The sequence below is a fragment of the Phasianus colchicus genome, chromosome 14 (assembly GCF_987193195.1).
Source record: "Phasianus colchicus chromosome 14, bPhaCol1.hap1.1, whole genome shotgun sequence".
NCBI classification, from domain to species: Eukaryota; Metazoa; Chordata; class Aves; order Galliformes; family Phasianidae; genus Phasianus; species Phasianus colchicus.
Window position 1 is genome coordinate 2982945 of NC_143449.1, and position 13629 is coordinate 2996573.

General features: G+C 39.6%; 1 protein-coding gene across 1 annotated transcript in view; it reads right to left on the minus strand.

Annotated features, from left to right (window-relative positions):
* TBC1D8B (TBC1 domain family member 8B) overlaps positions 1–13629 on the minus strand; it is a 31549-nt gene that overhangs the window by 15276 nt on the left and 2644 nt on the right. The window contains exons 2-6 of the mRNA XM_031602686.2: positions 7683–7793; positions 4153–4271; positions 3359–3584; positions 2666–2906; positions 823–1030 (exon numbers count right to left, since the gene is read on the minus strand). Coding sequence (XP_031458546.1) covers positions 823–1030; positions 2666–2906; positions 3359–3584; positions 4153–4271; positions 7683–7793 — 905 coding nt within the window. The remainder of the gene's footprint in view (positions 1–822; positions 1031–2665; positions 2907–3358; positions 3585–4152; positions 4272–7682; positions 7794–13629) is intronic.

Genomic DNA, 13629 nt, shown 5'->3' on the forward strand with positions numbered 1-13629 from the left:
CCTCTAACACAGTCTCTTCTTTTTTTTTTCTTTTTTTCCCCCCACAGCTTTGGATGTTGATATTGTTAGCAAGACTGTTTAAAGACTTGTTAATTTTTAAGCTGCTGTAGCTTAAATGTATGTACTGTAGCTTAAATTGATGCTGCTGAAAAATCTCTAAAAAAATCTTTAAAAATCTTTAATACCAGAAATAGGGCAATGTCACAGATCACACGAAGTCAGGACAGAGATGAAGAAGGCTTTTTTTTTTTTTAATCTGCAGAACCTACAGAACTATGAAAGCTGCCCTTCACAATACAATCCTTGTTCAGTTTGTTGAGACTACCAGCTGGTGCTGGTATTTGTTCACTGAAGAATGTCAATGGATTTTCCTACAGATGTTTGAACAGACAACACTTCTCAACTACTGCAAAAAGATGAATGGCATTACAGAGCTAAGAAAGAAACACAGCAGAACAATTATCTTCAAGATCCTCTACCCTTTCCAGTCCTTTTTATCTCGAGAATCTTACATTAACTCAACCTCAAAAAGTAAGCTTTTTTAATTTTTTTTTTTTAATATATGCACTATTTGAAAAATTGGATTCTGTACCCAGCTACAAAAATGAGATTAAATGCAAATGGCAAAAATGACACAGGTGACAATATTGAAACATGAAAGTAGTTCTGTAAGCAGTATTACTATATGCAGCATCAAAAGTAGAGGGAAATCATGACATCACATAAACTAAGGACATTCTAAGGAAAATCTGATCAACTGACACTAAGCTACACAAGTACAAATCTTCTGGTATAAGGGGCTCTGACTGTAGTTTGCATTACCTCTCTTAATGGAATGATTACACTGCACAGGCTGCCATCCTGGCTAGCAAAGCAGATGTAGTTTTCTGAAATGCACATTTTCCCATGGGCATTGTAATGAGTGAAAGGAACCCATAAGAAGCACTCGTGAACTTCCTTCAAAGTCTCTTCTTTGGGTAGCCTGAAGAATGCACTGAACTGCTGACTGTGGGCTCGGTTCTCCAGGCCTCTAGATTAAAAAGCAAACAAAGCAAAAAATGAGGGAGGAGAGAGAAAAGAAAAATGGAATATTTTTAAAATATCCTGACAAATACAAAAGTTGCAATGTCTTGTGGAAAGGCCACTTGAAACAGTAAAATGTCACGCACTCTCAAAACCTATGGTGTCAATTGGAAAGTTCAGCATTTTGCTTGAAGAGACAACAAAGTGCAGGGCCAGACCTATACACACCCACTTAACAAAACACTTCAATGCTTCAGTAAATAGGAATAAATTCAGACACATTCTTACACAGCCAAGCACTTTGCTGAATCAGGGTCTAAAGGTAGAGGAAAAGAAACATACACTATTAGCCTAGACCGCTGTGCTTTCCAACCCATCAAAATAACCCAATTACCTAGGAAATTCAACCCAAACCTGGCGTTGTTATTCGTGTTCTATACAAGAAAAGAACAATTTGACTTCTTGACTCTTTTTTTTTTTTTTTTTTTTAATCTGTTGCATAGTTGGCTTTAACTAGGAACAAATTAAACCAAGCTACTGGAAGTCAAGCTAAGGCTGAAATTTAGTGGAAGATGCCTTCTCATACTTTCCTCTTTGCACAGGTAGTATTTCCCAATACAGATTTAGTTAATTAAAATTACCCAACCGTAGTCTTGCTTTTCCTGGTTACTTTTCATAGTAACTAGCCAATCAAAAGCTCACAACTTGAGTGGGAATTTGGATAGCTCCTCAATGATAGGGCAACATTTGCATCGACAGAAACTAGAAATGAAAACCTAAATTTATTACAAGAAATAATCACACTTTCCTTGAGAAGGAAGAACTCTAACCATCAGTTCATTTCCACACACCTCTATCTCCCTTCCTAAAATGTGGCCATAAACAAGGAAAACCTGTAGCTCACTGACTTCAACACTGTATGGGAACTGCTGAGTCACGGCCTGAACCTCTGATTGATCACCTGAGGCAAGCAATGAGTCAGCCATGGGAGCACAGATGAAGGCAATTCACCTGTGCTGCAGGAAGGGATGGAGCCTGGCTCCACCTCTCCTAGACCCATTTAAGAGCTGACTACCAGTGAGAAAGGATCTATTCTGGAGATCCACTCTGCTGGAGTTTCTTAAGTGAACCCAGGATATGAGTAAGCATCCTATTTATTCTCTTTGTGTTGCTTTGCCTAACTCTCTTGTTTCTTTCATTATTATAACATCTTAATTTTCTTTGACTATACAATCACTCATCTCCAGTAGCAGAATAGCCATGCAGTTACGTACATATGTATTTTAAATCATCTATTCTTCACCTTCTCACTGAGATTCTTTGTAGACTCTAAAGCTCCATTCTTGATTTCCTGTTCTTAAACACTGCTAAAATGTCTTTTAAAAACACAAACTACTATAAACTATAATTGAAGCCCAGTTCTGAAGGTTTGATCACTTCCTGCCTTCATACAGACTTTGTAACCTTTTATTACTTTGCAGTATCAATGTCATGCAAGCCTTTGATCCCAAACTTTAACAAGATAGTTATTTAAGAGAGCGCCATCTTTGCCAACATCTAGTGATCTCCCTCACACAAGGATTTTCCTCCCCTTTGTCTAAAAATGCACTGAGTCCAGAACTGATGGATTATAAGCAGTTACCTCTTGGTGATCTGCAGGGGGTCATGAAGGACTAGGTCATTTTCAAATGTCTCCTTATCAAAAAGTCTCCTAACAGCATAGGTCGCCAGCTGCTCCATGAGAAGGAAGGTTTCGTTAATGTGCAAAAACATGGAAAAATAGTGATCTTCTCCATGGGAGCAGACATGAATGCTCTCTGTCAGAATAACATTGGAAGTCTTCTCAAGTTTTGATATTGCATCCCAGGAGATAATAAGCTTTACTGAAAATACAAATATAAGCAGATATGAGTAACTCCTCTTCAGCTGCTACTCCTGTATTAATCAAAAAAGCAATAGCACTAGAAAGTATAATTAAATAACACTGTTAGATCACAACTCATTTAGAAATAGCTACAAATTCACAAGGACATAAAAAGACTCTTCACAATTCCTATCAAATAATTCCACTAGAATGATTTTTACAGAAAGAACACTAAAGACACACCATTTATGAGAATACAAGTCTGGATTGTCTTTTTTTTTTTTTTTTGCTCTAATATGAAAATGTGAATTGCAAACTAACAGACTCACATGAGCTACCCTGCTTTAACAATTAGACACCTGTTCACATGGCAAATCACTTCCTCAAGACATAAGAAAAATGCTTCCACATGTGAAAGATATACAGTAAAACATGAAAGGACTAGACTTAGCTTCTTAGCTTAGCTCTTACTTTCTGCTCCCAGCAAAAATGAGTAAAAGCTCAGGAAGTTGGTACTAAGATAAAGCCATCCTTGACAAGGCACCCGGCCCTTCCAGTAGCTGCATGAGTAATAGGTAACCAACTTCTCCTGCTCTGGTAATCCAAAACACCTTTCAAATTTCATAAGACCTTCACGAAACTTCTCGGGATCTTCTTCTTTTGTAAAAGAACCTTTTCCTTCTTCAGCAATCAAACCCTGAAACAAGAGAATACTTATTTCACATATGTATCCATACAGGTGGGTGTCTTACAAAAAACCGCACACATACAAAGGAGTATTCTCCTTACAGGATATTTTATTTTACAACTTGAAGAATAGTCTGAGGATCAAAACACAGGTTACAGATCACACGTGCTACTTCAGATTCATACAGCTTTGGCATGACACACATCTTCAGGTTTCCTTATCTGAAAACAATGTATTTTCCTCACTTAATCACATGAATTTCAGGGCGAAATGTTTAGTAATTGCAAAATGAACTCTCATATACTTCCTAGGGGTTCTCAAAACTATTGTGAGATAATTTGTTATCAGTTCTAGACCACTATCTAAAGGCACCCGGTGTACCATTTACCAAGAAGAAATAATTTATGTCAAACAACTTTACTTAACTATGTGGCAGATAAACAGTAACAATGGAGTGTATTATTCACTCAAAAGTACACAATATCGTGGTGCTGTCTGCATGGAACATAATATTTGTGTACATCTAGAAGAAAAAATACTCAGCCTTTCTCAATTGTGTCATGTGCCTTCTACTTACTCTTATCTTTCCCTGGACAAAGCTTGTAATATCTTCATTTGAATCAAACACTGATAAAATGTTCATAACATTGTGTTCTAACCAGTCCCAGTGTTCTGTTATCTCTTCTCTGCTGGCTCCTGATGGAAAGTAGAAAGATAGAAGTGACTTTAATTACTTATTTAAAAACATTAATCAAGAGAATACTCAGCAAATTTCAGGTTCACAGAGTAATTTACATCCACAAATCCAAATCACACCAATGATACTGCTGTATTTTTATCTTTCAGGCTCTTTGTGCAGCTGTATTTCTAGCCTTTACTCCTAGAAGCATTCCAGCTTTGTCAAGATTTTGTGGCTCAGTGCTGAAGCCTGACTGGGACTGACAGTTCCTCCGGCTCAGCAGCATCACCAGCACACACCCTTGTTAGTAAGTAGGACGCTCCCCTTGAAGGTGGGAAACACAAGATCACATTCAGAAACTAATCAGAAAACAAACATGATCATCTGCTATGCTCAGCTTCGATCACTAAGCCACAGCAATTCCCATAGGAGAACTCCCAGCCTCGGATTTGCAATGGTGCACAAACACTTCTAACGAGTGTAAGGTTGCATCACCGTATGCAACTCCATGGCCAGGATGATAGCAAAGATTTCTCTCTCTCTTTGATACATAAAACAATCATTTATGCTGCCTACCACAAACATTTGCTTGTGCTCAGTACAAGTCATTGTTTTATCTCATTCTCTATCAAGTCACATTTTAATTAGACTTCTAATCACACTAAAGCTAAGCCAACCACCATTCAGGAAACAGCTGTCATTCCATCTATATAGTAAAGTTCAGCTTACATTCTAATTCCAAACAATGCAATCTTTTCCTGCAGTTAGAGGGTTCTAAGACAGGACTAAAGCAGATCTGTGCTCTAGCTGGAAAACCATATATACCAGACCTCCTGAGCCAGGACAAAACACTCATTCATACCAGCTGAATGACCCCTGAAGCAGCATCTGGCACCTCCAGAATCAGTACTGTTTTTCTTCTGAACCCTATGGGACTCCAATGCTGAGGAATTATGGAACGCTTCCTCCTCTTTCATTACATTACAAGCCAGAGGAGTAACTTAAAAATCTGCCATCACTAGCCATAAGGAACATGCAAAACATAGAAACAAGACAAAATTCAATGTTCCTAGAATGTAAATATGGCACTTACAAATATCTTAGAGAAAAGATGACCTCATTATGTTACTTTACTCACTCGACAGTGCTTTTTCCTCTAGGTTTCAGAAGGCAATTGCTTACTTTACGGTGAATGTCACTGTGATTTTACAGCAAAAAAAAACCCAACAAACTATCTCACCTGAACTACCCAGAAATAGATTAGTGGCTTGCTTCCAATAGAAGGGAAAACTCTTACCTGCTAGATATGAGCTGTGAAATGGTTATGATAATTCATCTTGCTCTTTTCACATAGTTACAAATTACGCAGGTGGAAACAGGTAATAAAGCAGAGCTTATACTAGTGAACCAACAGAAGAGGCCTAGCAAATTCAACACTGAATCGACTCTTTAAAGACAGGTGATTCTTTCCATCAGATGGGGGGAGACAGGCAGAAGGAAATGGAGGGGAAGAATTTACATAGGATTCAATAAAAGGATTCTAGAATATTCGTGAGTTGGTTGTTATATCCTTCCCAGGAATGCTCACAATTAAACAGTCTACAATCACATTCTGTCACTACCCCCAGGCAAGAACACACCATTCACAATTTCTATTTTCTCAATTTACTTTGTAAAGACTAATTGAACAACTTTCAGTGGACTCCACAGAATTAAGGCTGCCTTGGGAATAAATAGAAATCGATCTAAATATTGTTAGTTAGGCTGTGCTACACATGCTGGATTTGCAATGACACTTGAAAAATGATAGAAAGAGTAATTAACGAAGCAATGAAATCAAAACTAATTCTTCCTCTCTGACTACACATACAGAGCAATTATTTGAGTCACTCTAAGAAGCAAAGGCACAGACGTGGCAAAATGAAGATGAAACTATTTCTAAACATTTAAACAATTTAGCAGTACTGTTTCAGACCCTCACTGTGTAAAAGCAAGCAAGAAAGCAATCTTCTCCCTTTATTCACTTCCCAGAAGGAACAATGTGATTTATAACATGAAGTATAATTACACTGTGAAGCCTTTTGTTCTAAAGTATACTTAAGTAGCACAGAACTGGCAAAAATTCAGTCCTAGGGTGAAGATTACCTTTCACGTTTTCTCAGGGGCTTACCTGATGCCATTAGAATCCCCCAGAGTGCACTTCCAATGCATTTATCAAAGTAACTTTCTTAACAGCCTGACACCATTTATTCTGACCTCTCCAGAAGAAGTCTCAAAATTTTATTTGCAGTCAATGCACAAGCCATTCAAATTGTATTGTATTTCATTTATAATGCTGCCCTTTTTAAGTGAGACATTATGAATTACATTAAATCATTTAACAATTCTCTTGCTGACTACTGCTCCTCAGATGAGCCCTTGAAGAACACAAATACAAGCCGATTAGCACTGCAGCATGAAATGCAGAAACAATTGAGTTGAACATTGAAAAGGAGAAATCAGAATTTATAAAGTAGCTAATCTAATTTTAACAAACAGGAAAAGGCACAATTGCTTATTTAAGGTGAAGTATGAAGGTTTATAAAGAAAACAGTAAAATTCAATGCAAGAAGAGCACTGCATTTACTGGTAGAAAGAACAGAACTGAGTTTTCTCAACTTCTGAAATGGAGGTCTCTCTGAATACTTGGTATTTCAGCAGTCTGTGTAAAGGAATTTACACTTATTTCTCAGGGGAAGCTGCAGAATTTAAAAACAAACAATAACAGCAACAAAATCAACCTAGTAATAACGATGCTTTAGGAAAAGTCACGTACTCCACTTTCAAGGTCAATTTTCTTTTCCATTTGCTACTGACTAATAACATAACATGCAAAAGAGAAAGAACCTCTTACACCCTAAGAGCAACAGATATGAGGAAGAATTCAGCTGCTATCATGACGGGAAGGCTGGCTCATTTTTAACAAAGATAAAGTAGGAAAAAAATCAGATAAGCAATTCCTGATATTTATACCTACAGCACGCTTAATCCTCTCAAGGGTCAACTTTCCACATCGTCCTAAACTGTGCCAAGTTACAGACCTCCTTTGCGGCTTAGAAAATAAAAGACTGTGCCCCTGTACTTCTAAGAGAGCACCAAGGCAGTTCCTTAGTACTGTATAGACTGCTGCAAAAAACAGGCAAGCTGACCTTATCATATGAAGGGTCCATAGGTATATTCCGAAAAACTGGAACCATAAACCACTGTCAATCTCAGATCTGAAATATCCTGAGCATCACTACATAATTACCAAATAATTTTCAACCATGTGAAGATCACTGGAATGAATGATGTGAGAGGATTAACTCAACCATAAGATTCAGCCCATCCTCTGCATCCCAAGTTTTCACCTTATAAACTCACTTAGCTTCTAAAAGAACAGTACATACCACATGCAATGGACCAGTAGACCTGTGAGTCTGGTGTCTGATGCAGGATGCGAAATGGGGCCACTTTTGACGTAGAATCCAATACTGCATCTAGAGTTCCCACGAGAAGACCTGAAGAAAACACACACAGCCTGGTAAAATTAAAGCTGTGAAATGCATACTTACCCCCCAGTCCCTTTCTTACTGAATAGGAATGTTATCCAAGTGAAGATTTATTCTGTAATAAACTCCGAGAAAAAAAAAGAACCACAAATGAACAAAACGAAAAGCCTTCCCAGAGGAAGCTGCTGGGAAGCTGTTACAGACACAAAAGCCATTATAAACACAGACTGAGGGTGAAAAAGTTTGAGATGATGCCCATGGAAGCAATAGCTATGCAGTATGGTAAGCCAGAGGATAAACTAAGAAGGATCATGGCAGTTCCCAGCCTTTAATAAGCACAAGCAGAAATTGGACTACCTCTTCATTAGTCACTTACTGTTGTTCTGTTTTACAGACAAAGGAAAGAGTTCTAGGGAAACTGTAAAAACATGATGTCTGATTTTCGAAAATCTCATGCACTCTTTCGCATGAGAACACCATGTTACACTCCCTATATAGACAGAAGTTTTCCTGTTCATTCCATTCTCCAGGCATTGGGCTACAAAATGGCTTTTTTTAACCAAGTCTATCAGAGGACTCCACTATAAACTATGGAACATGTAGTTTTCATCCTGCCATCATATGTGAGTGTATTACATAAGATGCGTTACTTCATTACAGATTATTTGTACCAGATACAATGACCATGTTACCTCCTTGCCCCTAGATATTTGATCAGTTCCACTTAAACACAGTTTATATCAAAATACTAACAAAACACACTTCATCTCTACCAAAAAAAAAAAAAAAAAGACACTCTCTCCTTTCTCTCGATATATTTCCTGACAAAATAAGTATGCATTTTATCTTGGCAAGCAAAATCATTCTCACTGAGAGTAACAAAGATGTTAGACAGCTCAGAGATCTTAAAAGCTGTATTTAAAGTTAAGAATCAAGAAATTCTAAAAGAAGAAAAATCTACACAGAAATAAATACAAACTTCTGGATCCTGATGCTCAAGTAAATCTTATTACAGCAGCGATGAAAAAATACAAGCAATGCTATCACTCGACTTTCCTTCCGTTAATACCCTCTCAAATTAGGAAAGTACCAGCTGTGAGTACTCTGGGAAGCCAAGCAAGACCTCTCAGTTTTATCTGGGCAGTTATCCTCTGAACACTATTTCTCTTCCAGTGCAGACCCCATGTGATTTATCAATGTGGCTATTAAGTATCACAGAATCACAGAATGGCCAGAGTTGGAAGGGACCTCACGGATCATGAATCTCCAACCCCCTGCCACATGCAGGGCCACCAACCTCCACATTTCATACCAGCCCAGGCTGCCCAGGGCCCCATCCAACCTGGCCTTGAACACCTCCAGGGGTTGACGGGGCATCCACAGCCTCTCTGGGCAGCTGTTCCAGTACCTCACCACTCTCTCTGTAAAGAATTTCCCCCTGACATCCAACCTCAATCTCCCCTCCCTCACCTTCAAACCATTTCCCCTTGTCCTACTGTTATCTACCCTTTCAAAGAGTTGATTCCCCTCCTGTTTGTAGGCTCCCTTTAGGTACTGAAATGCTGCAATGAGGTCACCCTGCAGCCTTCTCTTCTCCAGGCTGAACAAGCCCAGCTCCCTCAGCCTGTCTTCGTAGGGGAGGTGCTCCAGTCCCCTGATCATCTTTGTGGCTCCCCTCCGGACCCTCTCCAACTTTCTTGTCTCTGTCTCTCTTGTACTGGGAGCTCCAGACCTGGACACAATACTGCAGATGGGGCCTCACAAGAGCAGAGTAGAGGGGGACAATCACCTCCCTGTCCCTGCTGGCCACCCCTCAGAATGATTTTCCTTGTCTTAAAAAAATGGGAGCGATAAAAACCACAAAGGGAACCCAAAGACCAGTAAATTTCATCAATCAACACTATTACTTTGCATTGCCTGTAATTCATAGACTGCCTGCTGAAAAGTAGCATTTTTGGTAAATTCAAACTACAGTCAGTCATTGAATAAATAACATTCATAACTACTTTAAGAGCTTTGGCTTACTGAGTCATAACACTGAGCTCATCATCACAAAGCTGGCTCTGCTTTAGCAGATACTTTATTATCTTCTACAATTCTCCTAATCATACTTTTGTTACAATATATGGTACCAAGACATTAGTCATGATTGCTAAGGTTGATGCAACAGCTCAGCTTGTGTGAATGAGTGAGAGCACATTAGGGAGTAGCATTCCTGAGTGCTGTAAGAGCTCCCATCAGTTTGGAAGACCATCAGATTTTAGGCACAATAAGCTGCATCAGTATTGCTCATTTCAGTAGTTCCACCAGGCAGCAGTGCTCTGTCTACAACACAACTGCAGGTCAGTGCTTCAGCCAACAAATACTCAAGAGGTGATGAGCTCATTTCACAGCTGCAGTTACTGGTATCACTGCAAGGACCTGGCAGTGTCACCTGCTTATCCTGGGCCTGAATGTGCTCCGACTACAAGATGGGAATGTTCACTTCCAAGGCTGCAGATGAGGAAAGTCTCAAAGATATTAATTGTAAAATAAAGCAGTAGAGAGTAGAAGAATCAGCAACTGCTCAACCCAAATAGTGGCATTACCTCCATAAGGGATGCAAGGGGAAAAAGCAAAGCAGACCCTATTTGCCAATCCCTTGCCAATGATGTGGAGCATACTGTTCTCAAACACCAGTTCTAGGGACAACCTTCGGAAGGTCACCTACTAGAGTTAGGGTAGTATGGAATTTATGATCTTTAAGGTCTTTTCCAATCTGAGCAATTCTGATTCCATTCTCACCTCTGTTCTAAGTCGGACCCACAGTTTCTGGCAGTGATTTCAGTCGTTCTCCAGCCTCACACAGGGAATGATTTCAGCTATTGGCAATTTTAGTGATACACACTCACAAGGAGAATGGGTTCTGTTTTTAGAAAACACTCTCAATTTCATGGTTATTTAAGGAAAACCATTGAGAAACATCACGGATACTTAAATGAATAGAGTAAAACAACCTAGAAAATAAAAGGGCCAGGAAACCTGAATAGCTTTGTAATAAGGTGATCTTTGCAAACTTTATGTAACCTTGGGCCGACGGAATACAAACATTAGCTGACAGAATATCAGGAACAAACTGCCTCAGTGGTCCACATCAAACCCTCAGAGCTGAGTGCAGATGACTCAATGGTAACACAAAGTGACATGCCAGCACTGTGCCTTGCATAGTATCTTTGGTACTTTGCTGCAGAGATATCCACCAGAACATGTTAGCAATGAATTTTGCTCTCACTTGTACCAATTTATGGCAATAATGCCCATCTGCTACGTGAAAATAAGTGCCCAGCACTTTGTCTTTTGGAAGCAACACTGCTGTGTTCTTGTATTTCACCAGGCACATCCAGAGAGTACTGCCGTTTGCTTTCCCTAAAGAAGTGCTGTTGCTCTGAAGCAGAGTTGGCACAAGCCTGTTTGCTCCTCTGCTGCCTAACAGTACCTTTGAGATCAATAATTGATGAAATTAAAACCAGATCACTCTCCTGATTTACTACATTAGAAGTGTTACTGGACATCAAATATTGATGAGAGTTAGAGCTCCTTACAGACAGAGATGTTTCATCAGCACAGTGCTGGCCAGCCCCGTGTCCCCAGGGTCTTTCAAACAGACACGTCCAGGTACAACCGAGGCTTCACTCTGTATTTGTTTACACGGATGTAAAAAGGCACTCTGTGAAAGTAATGTAAGAGCTGCATCCGAGTGACAGCAAATGCAGAAATTGGTGCTCTGTAGGAATAATTTGGTTTGGCAATAATTGCTCTTTTCTGCAACCTGAGGCTTAGAGCAACCTGAACCTTAGAGCAAGTCCAAAGGGGAAAAACACTATGAAAAAAGTAGGCTTGTGTCAGAAAATAAGTATCATTCATTTCAATCAGATATTTGTTATAGTTCAAGAGCAACACCCGTTTATAGTATGAAACAGAATGGGTGGAATCCCACTGAGGACACCTCCCAGCAGGGATGCATGGAGCAGCCTCAGCACCTTCCAAAACCAGCATCTGTACGTTCAGAAGAAACATAAACGTGAAGAATATAAAGCAATGGCTTTAACATGAACTGTTCAGTTGTTTTTGTATTGTAAAGTCAATCTGTTAATAAATTGTGCATTAAAAAGGGAAATCAACCCTGGAGGCAGTGCACTGCAAGAGACCCAAACCACAAATCCCCACCACCATAAATATTTGTTTACAAAAGTAAGATAAAGCCTCATCCCAGAATGTCATATACATTTACACAGCATTTTGGTTCACTTAAAATGAAAAAAAAGTTTATCTAGTGACAACTGGCCATTTACAAACACACACTATACTTAGCCACAAAAACTCATTGTCTCAGTATACTTTATTTAAAATGGGAGAATGTCAACTTGTGAATGAGTCTCTCTCTCCCATTTCTTCAAATTAAGCACAGAACTCCTTTTTTGTTGTTGTTTTGTTTTGTTTAATTGTATTTCGAAATCAACTTCAGTCTCATGACTAAGGAACCTCAGCTTAAGGCACTACAGAGCATGGATTGAGATGCAAATGTTCTTTAGCAATTGAGATGTAAAACAGGTTCATTTAAGTCTCCTGTGAGTAAGATTTCATCTCTATCTACAATTTACATTCTGTGGTCAGTGGTTATGGCTCAGGTGAGACAATGGCAGCTTATTAAACAAAGGTGTGTATTCAGGGCCATATGTAAAAGTACTTGTGGCAATAAAGATATCCTTGAAAACTGGGAAACTAGAAACACTACTCTGTAAGAAAGATAAACTGGTCGCTTTGGTAGGTCCAGTGGCAAGTCTGACATGCATCAGCTTCTCTGTTTCTTCGCTTCTGTACAGCTAAAGGCTACATAACATGAATAGATGTCAATTCAACACACAATCAAAGCTAAATACAGAGGTGGGTAAAACTCCTGAACATCTAAGCAGTGCAGCACCTCCTGCAGAGACCAAGCAAGATGACCTTCAGTGCCAACCCTTCTGTCCCGAAGGCAGCAGCACAGCCACACCACAGCACTGCCTGCTCCTCCCAGTGCCAGCAGAGCTGCCATACTGCCCTTCACCAGACAGCGGGACACACTACTATAGACCTCTATGGCAACTTGAAAACTGGCTGAAGCACAAGCTGCACCTCTCCAGCCTCACACCCAACCCCACAGCACAGACCTTAAAGTTCCAAAAAACAAACATCACCTCTGTCACATACCGAGCCTACTTACAATGCAAAGCTTCCCAAGCTTCCTCTCCTGCCCTGCTATTCCCACTAAAATGAATTCCTATAAGATCACTGAGTACCATTTTTAACTGACCCAACAGGAAGTTCTGTGCAAGACAAGGTCCCTGCCACTGATAGCCACCATGTTAAAGTGTTCTTTAACATAACGCCTTTTGACAGATAAAGTAAATTTTCTCACAGTGCATATACAAGCCTAGCTCTGTCTCCCTTTCCTCCAGCCTCCTCTGCCAGCACGCTAGTTAGCAGTGACACAGACAACAGGCTGCATCTTCTAAAAGCAGGAATAGCATCAAGAACTTTCTGCAGATTCAGGATAGCAGTAATTGCTGCCGGAAATCTAGGACTTGAAGAGCCAGGATTTTTCCCTGCATTTGAAATCTCCCTTTTTTCAAGCGCAGCACATTCAGTGAGCAGGGAAGATTATTCCCTTCCATGTGTTTTACCAATAAGTGTCTCTCCTCTCACAGCTGTGCTGTACACTGGAGGAGAAAGGAAAAAGCTAAAGCATGTCACTGAAAGACTGGTATTTTGTAACATCATATATAATTACTCCAGAATACCTGCTTTCTAACTAAGGTCCTATAAC